Below are 16,762 nucleotides of genomic sequence, written 5' to 3'. Positions count from 1 at the left end.
ATCTGTGCCCGGGAGCCTGAAGTTTCATTAAAATAAAAAGAAACCAATTCAAAACAAGGAGAGTCCAATAGTCTTTAAAGAAAAGGAAAAGCAGAGAAAGAACGTGTCATCGGGTTGACTCATACTCCATCCTGCCGATTCTGCTCTCTTAGAACATTGTCTTCTCTATAAGACACACACTGGTGACCCTTGTGCTGCAAAGTAAGCAGTCTGGTTGGGGGGGGGGGGGGGCGACCCTGTTCGCCTTTCTGTGGAACCTGATTAGCAATGACAGCATAGCCAAACAAAGGCAGAAGAGGGGTGGCTCGCTCCACAAAGATCCCGTCTGCTCTCAGGTCTCCCAGTCAGAGCGCTTTTGAGACAAGTGCATGTTTATGAATTCTGGGAATGGAGGGTGTGATGGCTCTTTCTCTACACCCACAGAATCACATTTGCTGGCTTGAACAAAAAACTATTTCAACCACACAATTGCTATAGGCTTTTATCACTACCGGATGCAAGTCCTAACCAACAGAAGATTGAGCTCAGTCCTCCAATTCATAAAGCTTCAAGATAGAACTCCCTATCTATCTATCTATCTCTCTATCTATCTATCTATCTATCTATCTATCTATCTACATATATAGATATAGGTATCTATATCTGAGAGATAGATACACACATATTCAAAAAGGGACGGGGGGAGCAGGAGAGAGGGGGAAGCGCTTAGTACAAGCTTCGAAGTGAGCTTACCAGGCTCTCTGTTCCTAGCTTTCTTACATGTTTTTCTCAAAGGACATTCAGCCAAAGGAGGTGTCTGGAGAGCTTGCCAAACTCACCACATGACAAGGAACTGGAGCAACACAGAGGTGGCTCAATGTTGGCTGCACTACAGAAAGATGGCTTGTCCCCTGCCTGGCACGCCCCTGAGGATGTATGTGGCAAATATTGCTTTTATGTGCTTTTTGAATGTTTGTTCTTTCCTATGTCGTTACATCAGACTTGGGTAGGATCTGATTAAGTCTAAACTCCAGATTAGAGAGATGTGTTCTGCTTGTGAAGATCCTGCTCCCATTGGCTAACTCATGCTTTGTGAACTATGAAGATTCTTGTAATGTTCTCAAACGGCTAAAAATAAATGATGATGATGATGATGATGGTGATGATGACGATGATCTTTCTTTGAGAACTTTGGGGGTTTTAAGGTATGGCAGTCTTACATTGTCTTTTTACCAGACAACTCAAAACAAATCAACAAATAAACAAAACCCAAAACTTCTCAGATGCAGAAAAGAGAAACCACTAGTGAAGTTAGGGTTTCACAAGAGGACTATAAGATATATAGAGAAACGTACTTTAGTTTCCAAATGAGAACAAGCTTACGTGAACTTCAAGGAAGAGTCAAGAGTAGAAGGCCCAGAAGGTTTGGAGGTGAAGAGATAGGAAGGACAAAATGAGGATCAGAAGACTGAACGTGGGGAGCTTGCTGCGTCTCTGAGACAGATGTGGGGTAGGGGATGTAATCTATAAATCCAGACCCAAGCCAACAGAGGACACACGATGCTAGCACGTAGCAAATGCTCCTACCACATATGCTAGGAAGGCACTTAGTGCAAGGGGCCCAACAACCCCAGCTCCTGCTTCCTCACCAGGCCCTGGCAACACAAGAGCAAGTATCCCATCCCAGACTGTCACCCGGGCAATCTGGGAAGAAAAGGATGCTGACAGCTCCGTTCCTGAGCGAAGGACTGTAACCCATTCAACGCCACAAAAGGCTGCTCAAGGGTGGCAGTTCTCATAGTAACCAATGACTGACAGCCTGAGCTGGCACAGCGCATTGCACCTACACAAAGGCATGGCTCTGACAGCATCAGCACATCTTCTTAGGATACTGGACCCAGATGCTCATGTAGCAGTTCATATGGTACAGACTCACCCTGCAGAATGCATGAGGTTGCACCTCTCTCTGGATTTAAAATCAGCAGCCTCTTGAAAGAACAAAAGTTCCCACACTGGGGCTCTGCTAAGCTTGCCTTGAAAATGGGGCGATTTAGGGTAGGAAAACAGGAAGCCTGACTCGTCTTGTGATGACGCACACACACACATGCACGTACGAACGCACGTAGGCATGCGTGCACGCACATATGTATGCACGCATGCACACAGAGCCAGATTTGTACCCCCTGTTATTAAACCCCAACACAGATGAGGTGAAGCAGAGAGCCTGTATGAAGTCATGAGAATCACTGTATCATGTCGGTTGTGATTCGGTATGTGGCGGCTCTCTATCGGGATTTCTCTTTCTGTCTCAACAGTGGGGCGTGATTAATATTTTATATACTGTCCAAAGGGGGAGTGTGACTTACCAGAAACCATACTGAACATTTCAAACACAGATCATCGCCTGCCAAGAGAAAATCCTGCCCAGCTGGAGATTTCTCATTTGCAAAACTTAAGAGCAATGAAATTCCGTGTCTTGGAGAAACTGGCTGTCCCACTGATGCCTTGGCAACACAGGCTGTACTTATCTTTTTGAACAATAGTCTCAGAAAATGTATTCACTTTCAAAAACTACAGCAATACATCTGAGCTCTCAGGAAGGGGGCTGCTGCCCAAGCAAGCGGCTGCTAGAGAAAATCTATTACTCTAGGCTGCAAAGTTCAAAGCATGAGGTTTAACTCCAAGTTTAGATCTCATGTGAAGGTCAAAGATAATGTAACAATATTAATAGCATCCTTGGGTCAAAATCAAGTATCCTTTGAACACATAAGTGACTGCATGCCTCTTATTCCCAGCCTTAACTCAGGTACTTTGTTCACTCAGGAAGACTCACCGCTGTATTCCTCAGAGGACATATAATTACCCTGAGAAAAACTATACTGTACACTATTCAACTGGGTCACATAAAATGGAAACATTGAAAATTCTGTTCTCTATCTTCTTGACACTTCATGCCCCCAAGAAGATGCCCATGAGTAACATAAACTCCACTTATGGCTTAACATAAAAAGGCCCAGGAGCTACATATGCTGAAAGATGTCTGGGAGAGCAGACTGCACATCTCCAGTCCACTATCAAATCCTACAGTGGACCCCAGGCAAACAGGCAGGAGGCGATCATGGGAACGCACAACCAGTGCCTGTGTGTGAGTGCAAAGGAAAGGAGAGTGACTCTCAGAGGCCGACATTCTCATGTCCAATGTGAGTCCCACTTGGTCCAACAGGAGCCTGATCGTCTGTTTCTAACTAGCGTACAAACCCTCAGATGGCTGTTTTGCACAGAGATAGAAATGAGGCATAGCAAACAGATGCAGGTCTCCACGGGATGAGCCAAACTGTGAACATGCCACCACCACCCCTCAGTCCAGTCTCTCCTTGCTGAACGACAACTTCAAACCAAGGCAATCAACACCCGATCAGGTTACACACCTCCCTCAAAGTCCACTGCCACCCACCCATCCCCACACGAGGGGCCCCTAACCCCAGCCCCCTAAGCATCCCGCTGCAGGCCAGGCAAAGGTGGATGGCAGGCAGCCTATTCAGACACCAGCCAGTGTTCACATACCTCAATAATCCTGTCATGAATTTGCAGGCCTCCTTCCTTGGCTGCAGGCCCACTGTCAACTATTTTGGATACAAAGATTCCTTCACTGGAGGATCCATCTTGATTGTCCTTTGGGTTAAAAAAACATAGACATGAATGCTAGGCATGGAAGTTGGCATGAAAAGAAAAAAAAAAGAAAACTTTGCACTCTGCAACCCCAGCTTGTCAAGAGTGGCTTTAAGCTGGGAGGGGGAGTGAGGGGATGCTGTTTGTTTCCTTTAATTTCTGTTTTAAACTGAAACTGGCTCAGATACATTGTAAAAATATTCCAAACTGGAGCCAAAGTTAGAGTGGGGTGGGGGGAGGTGGGGGTGAGGGGTGTGAGCTATCTTTGCACAGCCATCCTTTCTGCTCTGTAGGACTTCTATTTCAGCACATGCACGTGGTCCAAAATATCTTAACGCATCACCTTCCTCAGCACAAGTCTGCTCCTCTAAACACACAAGCAGGATCACACCCAGCCCACACTCACACCCCCAGTTGGGTTGTCTCTTCTTTTCCATTCCATTTATTTCCCTTTCCCCTTCCTCCCCACTTTCCATCCCAGCACCTTCTCTTTCTCTCTGCTCCTTCCCTCCTCTTTCCATCCTTCTTCCCTTCCCTGCATTCTTCAATGCCTTCCTTTCTTTTCTCTCCTCCTTCCCCCTTTCCTCCTCTTCTTCCTCTCTCCCTCTTTCCTCTTCTTCCTCCTTCCCATTTCCCCTTCCTCCCTCTTTCCCCTTCTTCCTCCTTCCCCCTTCCTCCCCCTTTCCTCTTCTTCTTTCTTCCTCCTTTCCCCTCCCTCCCCCTTTCCTCCTCTTCTTCCTCCCTCCCTCTTTCCTCTTCTTCCTCCTTCCCCATTTCCCCTTCCTCCCCCTTTCCTCTTCTTCCTCTTTCCCCCTTTCCCCTCCCTCCCTCCTTCCCCTCCCTTTTCCTCCCTCCCTCTTTTCTTCCCTGCTATGGGTGCTACTAAGCCACACTTCCCACACTGCCCCATTTCCTGAGACTTGAATGGACACCAGCTTAGGAACAGTGGGCAGATTCTGAAGCTCCTGCCGTCCATCAAGGGGGTGTGATGACCTCTGATTTGGCATTTTACAACATCTTTGCTCACAGACACCTAAGAAGTAAGCCTTAGCAATTTACATGACTGGGCCAGATTTCTGCAAGGGACAAAAACTGCTGAATGGCCCTCTAGAGACCAGCCTGAGGTTTCACTAGACCTCCTCTACCTGTTACCTACACAGCGAGTTGCTACAGGGTTCACTAGGTAATAATCTAATTATAAAGTGAGATATTTAAAGACACATAAGTAAGCTAATTCCCAAAGTCGTTCCTTTCCCTGATTGGAAAATGATCCAGTTGTTCATTCTCACCCCAGCTTGTCCACAAATTGTCTACACAGCACTACGCCGAGTCTTCCCCAAGTGTTTAAAACATTCTAGTGATTAACAGATGGATTTTTAAATAATTACACAGCACAAGCATGTGCTGTTTCCAAACAAAAGCATCTGATAATATACTTGATCTTACCCAAAAGGCCAATAAAACAAGATGACTTGAAAAGAAAGCAGAGGACACCCCACAGAAGTCTAAACCAGCTCCATGTTAAAAACTCCATCCCACAGGGCCACAAGATCTATTTTAATAATGCTCTCCCTATAAGTGTATAAAAATACCATAGCCAAAAAGAACCATGAAAATATAAAATTTCCTTCTTCAAACAGAAAAGAGAGATGGAGAGAGGGGAGTGGAGAAAAATGGAGAGGAGAAGGAGGGAAAGTAAAGAGAGAGGGGGCAGGAGGGGGAACTATTCTAAAGAGTAACTAAGGCTGAGAAGATCCATTCTACAGCCTCCTCTCTTCCCTCCCTACAACCAACTCCCCCCACCATGGTTCTTACTCTCCATCTGTTTCTTCCTCTCTGTGTATCTCTTTATCTGAACTGTCTGTATGTCTGTCTGTCTGTCTGTCTGTCTGTCTATCTATCTATCTATCTATCTATCTATCTATCTATCTATCTATCTACCATGCTCTATTTATTCCTGAGTCTTTTTCATTTTACATATGCCAGAACAAAGAAAACAAAAACCCAAGCTAACGTTAGCCTTAAGCATTTATCCACCGGCTAACCCCACACGTCATATGCAGGTCTCTAAGTTCCATGTAAGTTCTATCAGTGTTTTCTTAGAAGTCGGGTCAGCACTGCTGTGAGTGCTGCATGAGGTTAGCTCTTGTCACCAGCCATCACTACCTACCATCTCAGCACTCTGCTCACACGAACACTTCACCAGCTAAGAAGCTACAAGCATCCTTTCCTCTTAGTAGCCTCATTCATGTCTGCATCCCAATCCAGCTTCCTACAAGAACATCACCATGTCAGCACAAAGATGCATGAAGGTTTCTGTTTCCCAAGGACTTGAGAGGCAGCAGGCACACATGTTACTCAACACACACACACACACACACACACACACACACACACACACACACACCTGCACTCATACATGCACACAGAAAGCACAAAAATAAAAGAATAACCAGTTGAAGCCATATTACTGACAACCAGAGTTTCCCCTTGGGTATCTGTCTTTTGTCTTAGGCTGTCTGGCTCCTCTTCTAACATACTCCATGTCTGATTTATTAATCAAGGTGATTAATGGACCTTGGGATTTGTATTATTGTCTTGATTCAAAGAAAAGCAAGAAGGGTTGCTTTCATTCCAGGAGTACCCAGATGTAAAATACACTTGCCCAGGGCTTCAATGACAGGATACACCTGACCAGCTACTGCTTCTTAGGGGACATGAGAACCGATAAATAATTGATGAGGTTTGGCTAACAGCATTGTATGAAGACTTGTGCAATGAGAGTCCCTGGGCTAGGCTGTTTCACTTGTCCAACTAAGCCTCTCAGGAATGCCTTTGGAAAAGACGCTCGCCATTTATACTGCTTTCAACTTCCACACCTGACAATGCGTATGCCTGGCTGCTTAGCTCTACTAATATGCACTCTGTAGACCAAGCTAGCCCCAAATTCAGAGATCCACCTGGCTTTGCCTTTGTGTACTCAGATTAAAAACATGTGCCTGTACCTAGAATTCTGTTTGGTCTTTTCCTGTCTACTTGGAGACTGGCTAGCCCCTCCCATTCCAGTGAAGTGCAGAATATATTTTAGAGGTTGATATGTTTTTTCCTGCTAATTCAAAAACTTGTCATCAACACTACAGGAAACACATCAATGTGAAACCAAACTTCCTTCTGATTTCCGCTGTTTAGTATGTATAATTTAAATTTGTGTGCATCTGCACGTGAAGAGTGCTCAAGCCTGTGTGTGTGTGTGTGTGTGTGCAAACATGCATCAGGTTTCTTCATCAGGTGGGTCCTGGGGACCAAAGTCAGGTCATCAGGCTCAGCAGCAAACACCTTTGACCACTGGGCTAACACACCAGCAGCTCCAAAACTCATTTGTATCTTGAGACCAAGTCTCTTACTGAAGCTGAGCATGCCATTTGAGCTAAACTAGCCCAGGCAGACAGTATCTAGAATTCTCCTGTCTCTGCCCTCCAGCGTTAGGGATACAACCTCTGGCTTTACATGTGGATACTGCAGATTGAACTCTATTCCTCTTGTATGCACAGCAAGCATTTACCCACTAAGCCATCTACTCAGTCCCCATATATATATGTTGTTAGCTCAAGACCAAATCAATAGATAACTTTTTTAAAGGCTACAAAAACCAGGTTGGGCTTGTATTAAATCAACTTTGTAAAAGAAAAAGAAGTGGAAACATACACACACATACACACACTTTGAAAAGCAGAAATTATCTTCCCAGGGAGGAGGAAAACCCCTTCACCCCTCCTGGGGTGTGGCTGCCAAACAGCCTCCTGGATTCAGCATAATGGGTTTCTCAGCAATCACCACCCATTCAAGTGCCTCTCTACACCAAGGTTTTGCAAACACTGGGCTTTGATGTGGTTCCACCTAGGGCAGAGACAAGGTCTTCCTAGTTCAGGCTCTGTCTGCTGTAGCTGGTTCTGAAACATCTAGTAAGTGGAGTGGATAGTGGTTTCCTGAGGTTGTTTAAATCTGACAACAGAAGCAGCAGAGGAGGGAGCATCATCCCCAGTGCAATCAAAGGGAATCCCACCTATTCTCCGTGCTAAGAAGCTCACACGCTCTGTCATCCATTTGTTTTCCTCCTTTAGGGTGCTGTGCATGCTGGTCAAGAGCTCTAGCACTGAGCAATGCCCCTCCCCACCCCCATTACAGATATGTCTTTTTGTACGTTGGAATAGATCCAAGCCCCCTCTCTGTTGTTAGCTGAGGTCAAATGCTTACATACTGAGGCCTGCCTGTCTCCCTCCCCTTTCCCCAAGCCTAGGCTTCAAGGGACTAGATCAGAATAATGCAGAGACGCCCAGCCTGAGATCATCACCAGCTACAAGAGGGAATTCAGAAACACTCCAGTCTCATAAGTGTTTCTCCACTTTGGTAAGATTTCCACAAGGATGATGGGGATCTGTGAGCTCATTTCTCTGGTTTTAGTGTAGTGGGGTCTGCTGCCCCCACCCAGCATTTAAATATTGTCCCAGACGGATGACGTTCAGCATTTTATCTGCTACATATCGTTTCTGACAAAGCTGTCAGTTTTTAAAAACAAAACTTTGTTTTTGAAACTGTGGTTTTGGCTAAAAGCTACAGGAATTCCACCATAAATCTCCTGTCACTCCCCTCGAGTAAAAACATGGCATGCTAAGTCACTGCCCACACTATTTCAGAGTCCAGACCCAGCACTTACTGCATCCCATTCTGATCCCATCTCTGCACATCTCTCAACTCGAATCATTTGATTACCTCAAGCTGCCCCAAATCCTACCTGCCCTAGCAGACCCCTTGGTCTTGTAAGCACTGCCAAATTCACTGTTTTCTATCTAAGTGATCTTCAGATACTTTAAAAAATGTGTGTGTGTGTGTGTGTGTGTGTGTGTGTGTGTGTGTGTGTAGACAAACAATGTATGAACCTGGGCACAGAGGTGCATATGTAGAAAACCAACACTCAGAAGGCTGAGGCAAGATCACATGTTCTGGGCCAGGGTAAATTCATAGCAAAATCTCTAAACCTAAACATTCCCTTGATTGGGCAGAGTCCTATCTGCTTTCAGAACTCAGTTCAGTGGTCCTTCTCTAAGATGCCGTCTCCTTCAGAGTATCTCTAGAGGCATGGTCCTCCTACTCCATCAGTCTCTCCATGAGAATGTGAGTTCCAGGAGGGTGGGTGGGGTATTCTGCAAGTCTGCTGGCTGGAGCCTTCTCCTACTTCAGGATTTAAAAGGCCATCTTCTCTAGGCTCTCTTGATTGCCACCATTAATGATGCCCTTTCTACACCATGTTTTCCAGTCTATGGTTAACACATAGACTTGTTTTGTGCCTGACAAACCCCATCCCCACCGAGCAATCACTCCCTGACCACAGGATCCCAATATCTTCAGCCTCTACTGTACCTATCAGTCTCCGGCTACCATGTTCATCGTGTAGGTGGTGAAGGACAGATCCTGTTACCTTGAGTTGATTTAGTTGGTAAACTAACATAGGTCTAGGAACAGGCAGTGCTAGAACAGAGGAAGAGACAACACTTGGCCCATTCTTCTTAAGTGATGAGAGTCTGAAGAGTGTCCCTTGCCATCTCCAGAACCCTTCCTCAAAGCTAAGCTAAAAGACTGGAATTTGGCTCTTCCATCTAGGGGAGGGGCTGCTGAGGGATGGGATATCTAAAGAGCTGGCCTTGGAAAAAGAGGAAGAGACTTAACCTTGTCTGTGAGTAAAGCCAGAGAGATAGAGAGAGAGGGAGGGAGGGAGGAAGGGAGTTAGAGAGAAGAGAGAGAGACAGAGAGACAGAGAGAGAGAGGGTAAGGGAGGGAGGGAGGGAGGGAGGGAGAGACAGACAGAGAGACAGAGAGGATCATAAAAATGTTTTAGCAATTAACGTACCACACAGGGCCGGCCGCCAATGATATTGAATCCCAGGGAGCCAGAGTCCCGATGCAGGACAAGAGTCAGGCTTTTGGTCTCCTCACCCTGTAAGACAACAAATGAGTTAAAATGTTGATTTGCAAACAGGAAATTGAGGGTAGCATTTTCTTCTTATACAAAGAGACTCGTGACTATGGAGCTAATTGCTTTATAAATTTTTATTTCTTGACAAGTTTGGCAGAGGAAACTTCTCGAACACAATCTGAAATTCAGCCCTGCCTTTAGGACCTTGCAGACATGCCTGGAATGACCACAGAAGAATGTCTGGAGGCGTCCAGACAGGCCTCCAATCACTCATTATCAATGACTCCTAGGTCTGCAGCTGTAGCCTTCTTTTGGCTCACTGGACTCAGGCTGTCTAGACGGCCACTCTCTATTTCTCTATACTTCTAAAGGACAGCATTCATGTCACATCATGAGAGGGTCAAATGGCGATCCTCTCGGAGGTGTGAGCACATGCAATGAACTGTCAATAGTCATCTCTGTTTGAGAGACATTGTGTGTGTGTGTGTGTGCGTGCGTGCATGTGCACATAAGAAATTGTTAAATGCGAAATGTGGAATGAAAGCAGAAAACCCTGAATCGGGCTCCACAGGGGAAGGGCTCACTTCCACACAGTCATTATTGACTCATATGTAGGAAATGTAGAGCCCCTTAACACAAGACATGCTGGGGAGAGCTGGACATCAACACAACCTCACGTCCAACAAACTGAAGTCACCAGGACAGGTTGCACAGGCAGCCAAAAGGGACAGAGATACCAGGCACCTCAGTTTAAGTGATAGGAGAACAGTTAAAAACTGCCATCTCAGGTACAAACTGCTACTCTTTGCTCTATAGCTCACACATTTAGCTCACTAACACAGCTTTAAATATTTTTCTAGTGAGACAGTTTGTATTGGACACTGGAAATTCACCCAGATGGACTGTGCTTTCTTAGAAGGGTGAAATGTTAGAAATACATGGTACTTTGAACAAGTTATCTTACATGGCTTACATGTCTGGCTTTCATAACAATCAGCGACGGAAACTGTGCAGTTACACACTAATCCAAGGCAGATGGTTGTGCTCTGACAATCTCAAATGGTGCACAAAGAAGAACGCGGGATCAAATGAACCCAAAGTTCACTTTCAGACCTACCATGTGAGAGTCATGAAGATGGCAGGAAGAGGGCGGGATGAAGGGGAGGAGCAAATTAGGAAGGGAGGAGACAGAGAGAAGGGTAGGAGGGAGGAAGAGAAAGAGAAAGAGGGAGGGCAGGGGAGGGGTAAAAAGCAAAGAGTTTTATTATGCTGCGTTTCCAATGGCAACAGCTAATATTTTCAGTTTTTGCTATATGCCAAGAATTACACTCAAACTGAGGTGCTTTATTTCATTGACTAATCCTCACAGTTTCATTAACTGATGCTATTCCTATCCTTCAAATACAGGTGAAATTGTGCCAAAGAGATGACCTGTCAGCGAGCTAGTACTAGGTTGGACTTGCATTTGGATGAACAGCCTCCCACGACACCTGTCTTCCACACTGCTTGTTTCCGTCTAGCATGTAGAAGGTAATTCTGTGCAGGTCTGCAAAATTTTACCCCGTCCCTCATGCTTCAGCTGCTAAATTTCAGGAAAAGGGTTCACTGTAGGAAGGTTTGCCCAGAATATAGAAACAGAAGAAAATCCTAAAACTGCCTAAGAATGCTATCTGAGGTGCTCAGAGACATGGCCTTGGGTATCTTTTGAAGGACTAAGAAAGCCATGCCCGAAACACAATATTCCTCAGCTCAGCAGCAGCTTGCAAAGAATCTTTCCCAACAATCAAGCTGCCCTACACTTGCTTGCTGAAGGCAACCTATGGGAAGAAAGGAGGATACTTCACAACCAGGAGGACACCTCACAACCAGACTGGTACCCAGACTGGATTCAGATGGCAGTACATCACCTAGGGCTGAGTTACAGCAGTAAGCTAATGTGCATAAGTCACTGGGGATGGGATGCTTAGCTGGCAAAGATGAAGGTCAGCAGGAGTTGAATTCTTGCATTTCTCCACTCAATTACCAGACACTATGCTCTGTTCTCCTCCCATGGGCTTCATTCTGTTTGTCCACTCCTACTGTCTTCCCAACAACCTTCACTTGCTCAGTTTTGCAGGTGAAATATGGATTTCACCATCAGATCCCATATAAACATCAGACTTACAAACCATTCATCTCTGAAAAACTGTGTAATCCACTCCTGGGCTCAAAACTTCAGAAAAGAGTTGTAGAAATGGTTTCCATTCAATTACACTTCACCAACTAAAGAGAGGTATGCAGGTGTGTGTGCAAGAGTTCTCACTGATGCTGCCTGCCCTCCTGACACTTTATACTTTGCCACGGTGGTGTGTTCCGTGTAAGGGAATATTTAAGCAGTACTGGATTTTGGGGGGTTTATCACAAGTCATGCTATGCAGTTTTCTCCAAAATTCAGGGTATGGGAATGGAACATGGGAAAAGGTCCAACTTTATGTGCACAGGTGATTAAACACACATCTCTGTCTCTCAACACAGGGCACAGGGAGACACACAGGCTCAAGGTTAAACAGAAATAAAATGGGAGCCTGGAGAGCAGAACTGAATCTGTGGAACTCCAGTACCCATGCTCTCTGTGGGGTGACTGCACATGTTTGGACCCTGCCCTAAATCCGTCTAAACGGCTATGTCAGTCTGCCAGCTGGGGGCTCCATAGCTCCCAGGACAGCTACCATGTCGTCCCCCCCCACACACACACATACAAAAAGTGCATACATAATGTCATACAGTGATATCAAAAGGTTGACCACCCCTGGCTTATATGATAAGGCAGCTTTTAAAGTTTAACAAGCATACCGGATTCTATAATAGTAACTGTGAAGATTGAGAATGTTTTTCAGAGCTTGGTAAATCCTGAAAGTACTATGCCCCTGACACCAACAGCACTAGGCTTAGTACTAGAAGTCATTTTCCTGATCCCCAGGAAGGGGTTAATAGCTTCTTCTCATGCCATGGGTACCATGATAACAGATGATACAGGCAATGCCTCACAAGGATCCACATAAGCCTAAGTATACTGGCCCATAGTAAGTGCTCAAGACATAAGCAAGGCTGAATGTTGAGATGAGCCTGGCTCAGCTCTGATGCTGGGATGTTCACTAACCCATCAGTCACGATTCCCCCAAATCCATCCAGTGGAGAACAGCTTAGTCAGTATGAAGGTAAGCCTGAAGAACTAGCACGGAAAACAAAAGACATTTTAAAAATAAAAAAAGAAGACCCTAGCCTGTGCTACATCCATCCCTGTTCTCCAAGGCTGTAAAAGTAACTGCAGACTGCCAGTGGGAAAAGTACCAGGTAGACATATTTCCCACTGCAGAGGGCACGTATAATGAGAGAAATCAAGGCAGGCAGCTCAGACTCTGAGCAAAGCACAGGGTAGACTGGCAGACAGCAAGGTGTGCCGTGGACCAGCAGAACGGTGATGGGGCACGAGGCATGGCCAGGCACAGGGGTGGGGGGGAGGAGGCCCTAGAAGCAAAGCAGACGGAAAGTGAATGCCACTTGCACCAGCACAAACCCAACGGTGAGCTTGGCTCTGAATTGTGGAGGCAGAAGGGAGAAGGAAGCAGAATCCTTAGGGATGGCCGCCACTCGCCACTCAGGCCAGCACCAAGGCCCGTCAGATCCAGAGGCTTAAGGCTGAGAAGAAAACAAGAGAAGAGAGCAGCAAGTGGAAGTCAGGAGAGCCTCCATCAGGAGCTTTGCTTTCAGCTGTCCAGACTCTGAAACAGCTCTCATGTCTCTTCCCAAAGGAGCACACTGCTGTGGTATGGGTGGAAAAAGAAAAGCAAGTAATTGTGGAGCCCACTGACATTACTTCTCGTAGCTGGACAGACAGATCTAAGACACTACTGTCAAGCTGCTGCCATTCTAGAACTCTAGCCAAGGAGATAGCTGATGTTGGTCTCCTCGGGATAGCTTTATGTCTTTAGGGTGGAGAAAGCACACAGATTAACCTTAGAGAAGGGGCTATGGATGTACTCAGACAAGGGCAGAAACCTCCAGAGGCCCCAGGCCAGCAAGCCACAAGAAGAAAGAGATGCCAACTTCTCTGTACCATAAATGTGATTTTGCTTAAAAATCCCTCTCAATATGGACTTATTGGATCATCTGAAATCTCGGCTGCTTCAGCTTTCCATTCCACAGCCAGCAATTTAAGAATCTGGGGAGGGAAGGAAACTTCAGGATGGAAGTCATATATCCATGTACTGCCACAAACCTCTTAATGATGTTCCCCCTCCCCTAAGCACTTTTTTCCTTAAAGGCAAGCCACGCATACACGAGTGGTCCCATGGGATGCTATGTCCTGGCGTCAGCCTAGTGTAACCAGACTTTATTATGTTCTCGTGTGCCAGAACTGCCTAACACATTTCTCAGTTCATCTCGTGAAGTGATGTGTTACTCCGCTTTGATTGTCTGGGAGACACTCTCGTAAAGGCTGCTCTTTCAGTGCAGAAGAGTATGACCTGCCCTCTAGGGACCAAGTCCCTATGTGTTTCAGTACAATTCTGTCACTTCTCTCTAGCTTCAGAAGCTTGGACTGAGGCTGTCAGTAATCAATATGGCTTCTCCAGCATCCATCCGGGCTGCTCTCACTATGAACTCTTTCAAAAACTTTTTTTTTTTTTTGCCAAGCAAAGGCTGTTTCTGGCTCAGTGGACTTGTGGGCTCCTGGGAACTAGAAAGCTGCCCAGTAGATATGGGGGTTGGGGGGCAGGGGAATGGAACCGACTGACCTGACCGACCCCGACCAACCACTAGGCTGTCTGGGTGACAGGACACCTCTCAGCTTCAGATTAGCAAAGTTCCTTGAGGTTCACACAGCTGGGAAACAGGCCTGTCTGTTGACTAGTGACATGAAAGCGCTGTATATTTGGCTGTCGCCAGGCAAAGAATGTGCAGAGCTGGGGGTTGGAGGGACTGGGAGACAGAGCCATCTGCCAGAAGTTCTGTAAGGAAGGGCTGGGGATGTCTTCACTCCCTACACTTGAAGCCTTTTGTCCTCTTTGTACTTTGGCCTTTGCAGTTCTCAATGAAGGAGCAATAGACTAAGCCCTCCTTGTAATTCAAATTCCAGTGGAAATAAAAGGTTCCAGGAGCAAGAACAGAAGGGGACACTGTTGAAGCCTGAGGCAGAAGAGGGTGGTGGAGATGATACTTGAATATAAGTTTCAGTTGGATGAGACAGCCACAAGAACAAAAGCAGGATGTGTGACTTCCCAAGACAGGTGTGGAGAGAGATGAAGGGCCCAGGAAGACAGGTACAAGGGCCCAAAGAACAGCTTTTGCGGGGCTTTTAGTTCTTCGGAATCACACATACACATCTGCAAGCCAAACAGCATGTGTTTGGAGAAAAATGTAACAGAGACAAAGAGTTCCCACTTCTGCTCTCCCCCAAAGTTTGCCACATTATTTTGACTCACTGCAGAATCCTCCCCCCATCCCCCACCCCGAGCGTTTGATTTTGTATTCCTATGAGCTGAGCTCCAAATTCAATATCTAATTTTTGCCGTTGACTCACTTGCTTTTCTCGAGACTGTTCAGAAGCAATGATTCATGGAAATATCCAAACACGATGCAAAACAGCACTGCCATCAGAACCTCAAGTGCCACATCCTTGATGTGTCCATCAAGGGAGTGTCATGCTGTGAACGTTTGAGTGCCCTCAATATTCAGGCATTAGGAGGTTGGGAAATGGCTCAGTCAGTAAAGTACTTGCTTTGCAAGCAATAAGACTGTCACAAGAGGTGGTGGTACACACGTGTCATCCCAGTGCTGGGGGTGTGGAGACTGGCAGATCCCTGGGGACCTCTGGCCAGCCAACCTATCACACATACCAAGTTCTACAGCACTCAAAGACTCTGTCTCAAAAACTAAGGTGGACGTCACCTGAGGAATAGCACAGAATGTTGCCTTCTGCCCTATAGAGCCCCTCCCTGCACTTACACGGCTGTACTTATACGCACTACAAACACATCTTAACAATTCTGTTGAAATCGTCTTAGGGCAATAATATTAGTGGTAGAAGAAAGACATGATGACATGTGTTTAGGAATCAGTGCCTTCATAAAAGGCCCCAAAGGGCTTCCTACCTCTTCTATAAAGGCATAAGGAAAGAATGAACAAACAAACGGAACAAAAAGACCAGAAAGGCTGTCCACGAACCAAGGTAGTCTCTGGCCTTTCCCTAACACTGGATGTGTCACATTTGTCTTCTTGGGCATTTCAGATTCCAGAGTCCAAGAAACATATTCCTGTTGTTTATAAGCTACACACGTGTGACATTTTGTTATAGCAGTTCAAATGACTCAGACGGGGTGGGTAAGAGTTTGTGTAATTTTGTTTTTAACTCACTCTTTTTATGTAGCACAGGACAAGCCTTGAATGTGATCCTCCTGCCATGGCTTCCTGAGTACCATGGTTAAGACATTTTAAAATTTTAAACATCCAAAGACCCACCCCAAAGTATTTTTCTTTGCCAAATTGCAGAGAGCAAAGTTGATTTCACTTAGCAGCTGTGAAATGGTTATTTTCTTGCTTATAGGAACTGGGAGTCCCTCTCAGAGTCTTAGGCCACAGTGTCTAAGATCTGACAGCCATCTCACACTCGCTCTACTCTGGGTACCTTGCATCTAACCCTGATCCTCAACCTGATGAGACTCTGTCCCTCTCTTCAGTCTCTTTATGTTCCTGCATCGGATCTACGGGCACCTGAAAACAGCCACCAGCAAACAGCGTAAGCTGTCTGCCAAGGAGTCATCTGGCACAGCAGTCTCCAGTTCCCAAGGCTGTGGTTGCTGCAGGCCACACTCAAACCAAGGTTACACATTGCCTCTGCCCTGTTACACACCGGCAGTTAAACATATGGAATGGATGAGAAAGATGGCCACCCAAGCCCATCTGTTCGTCATTTTCTTTACAAGAGTAATCACTGCTTTATAACAACCCCTTTCTTATTGGAACTAGATTATTAGGGCACCATTACTGGGGCGGGGGGGAGGATGGTAACTTGCCAGATATGATGCTGGGATAGGTAAATAGTAAGAGTTAGGGTGATGTCAGTTCATAAATAGGTGTCTCATTGCTCTCTTGAGCTAAAGATAT

The 16,762-nt window shown here is 45.8% G+C and overlaps 1 protein-coding gene across 1 annotated transcript in view; it reads right to left on the bottom strand.

The window, feature by feature from the left end:
• Positions 1-16,762, bottom strand: part of PDZRN3 (PDZ domain containing ring finger 3) — a 221,594-nt gene that overhangs the window by 198,790 nt on the left and 6,042 nt on the right. The window contains exons 2-3 of the mRNA XM_080913986.1: positions 9,554-9,640; positions 3,544-3,651 (exon numbers count right to left, since the gene is read on the bottom strand). Of these exons, the coding sequence (XP_080770112.1) occupies positions 3,544-3,651; positions 9,554-9,640 (195 nt within the window). The remainder of the gene's footprint in view (positions 1-3,543; positions 3,652-9,553; positions 9,641-16,762) is intronic.

Source organism: Micromys minutus (genome assembly GCF_963924665.1).
Source record: "Micromys minutus genome assembly, chromosome: 3".
Lineage (NCBI taxonomy): Eukaryota > Metazoa > Chordata > Mammalia > Rodentia > Muridae > Micromys > Micromys minutus.
Note: the sequence above shows the minus strand (reverse complement) of the source record. Positions and strands in the feature narration are given on the sequence as shown.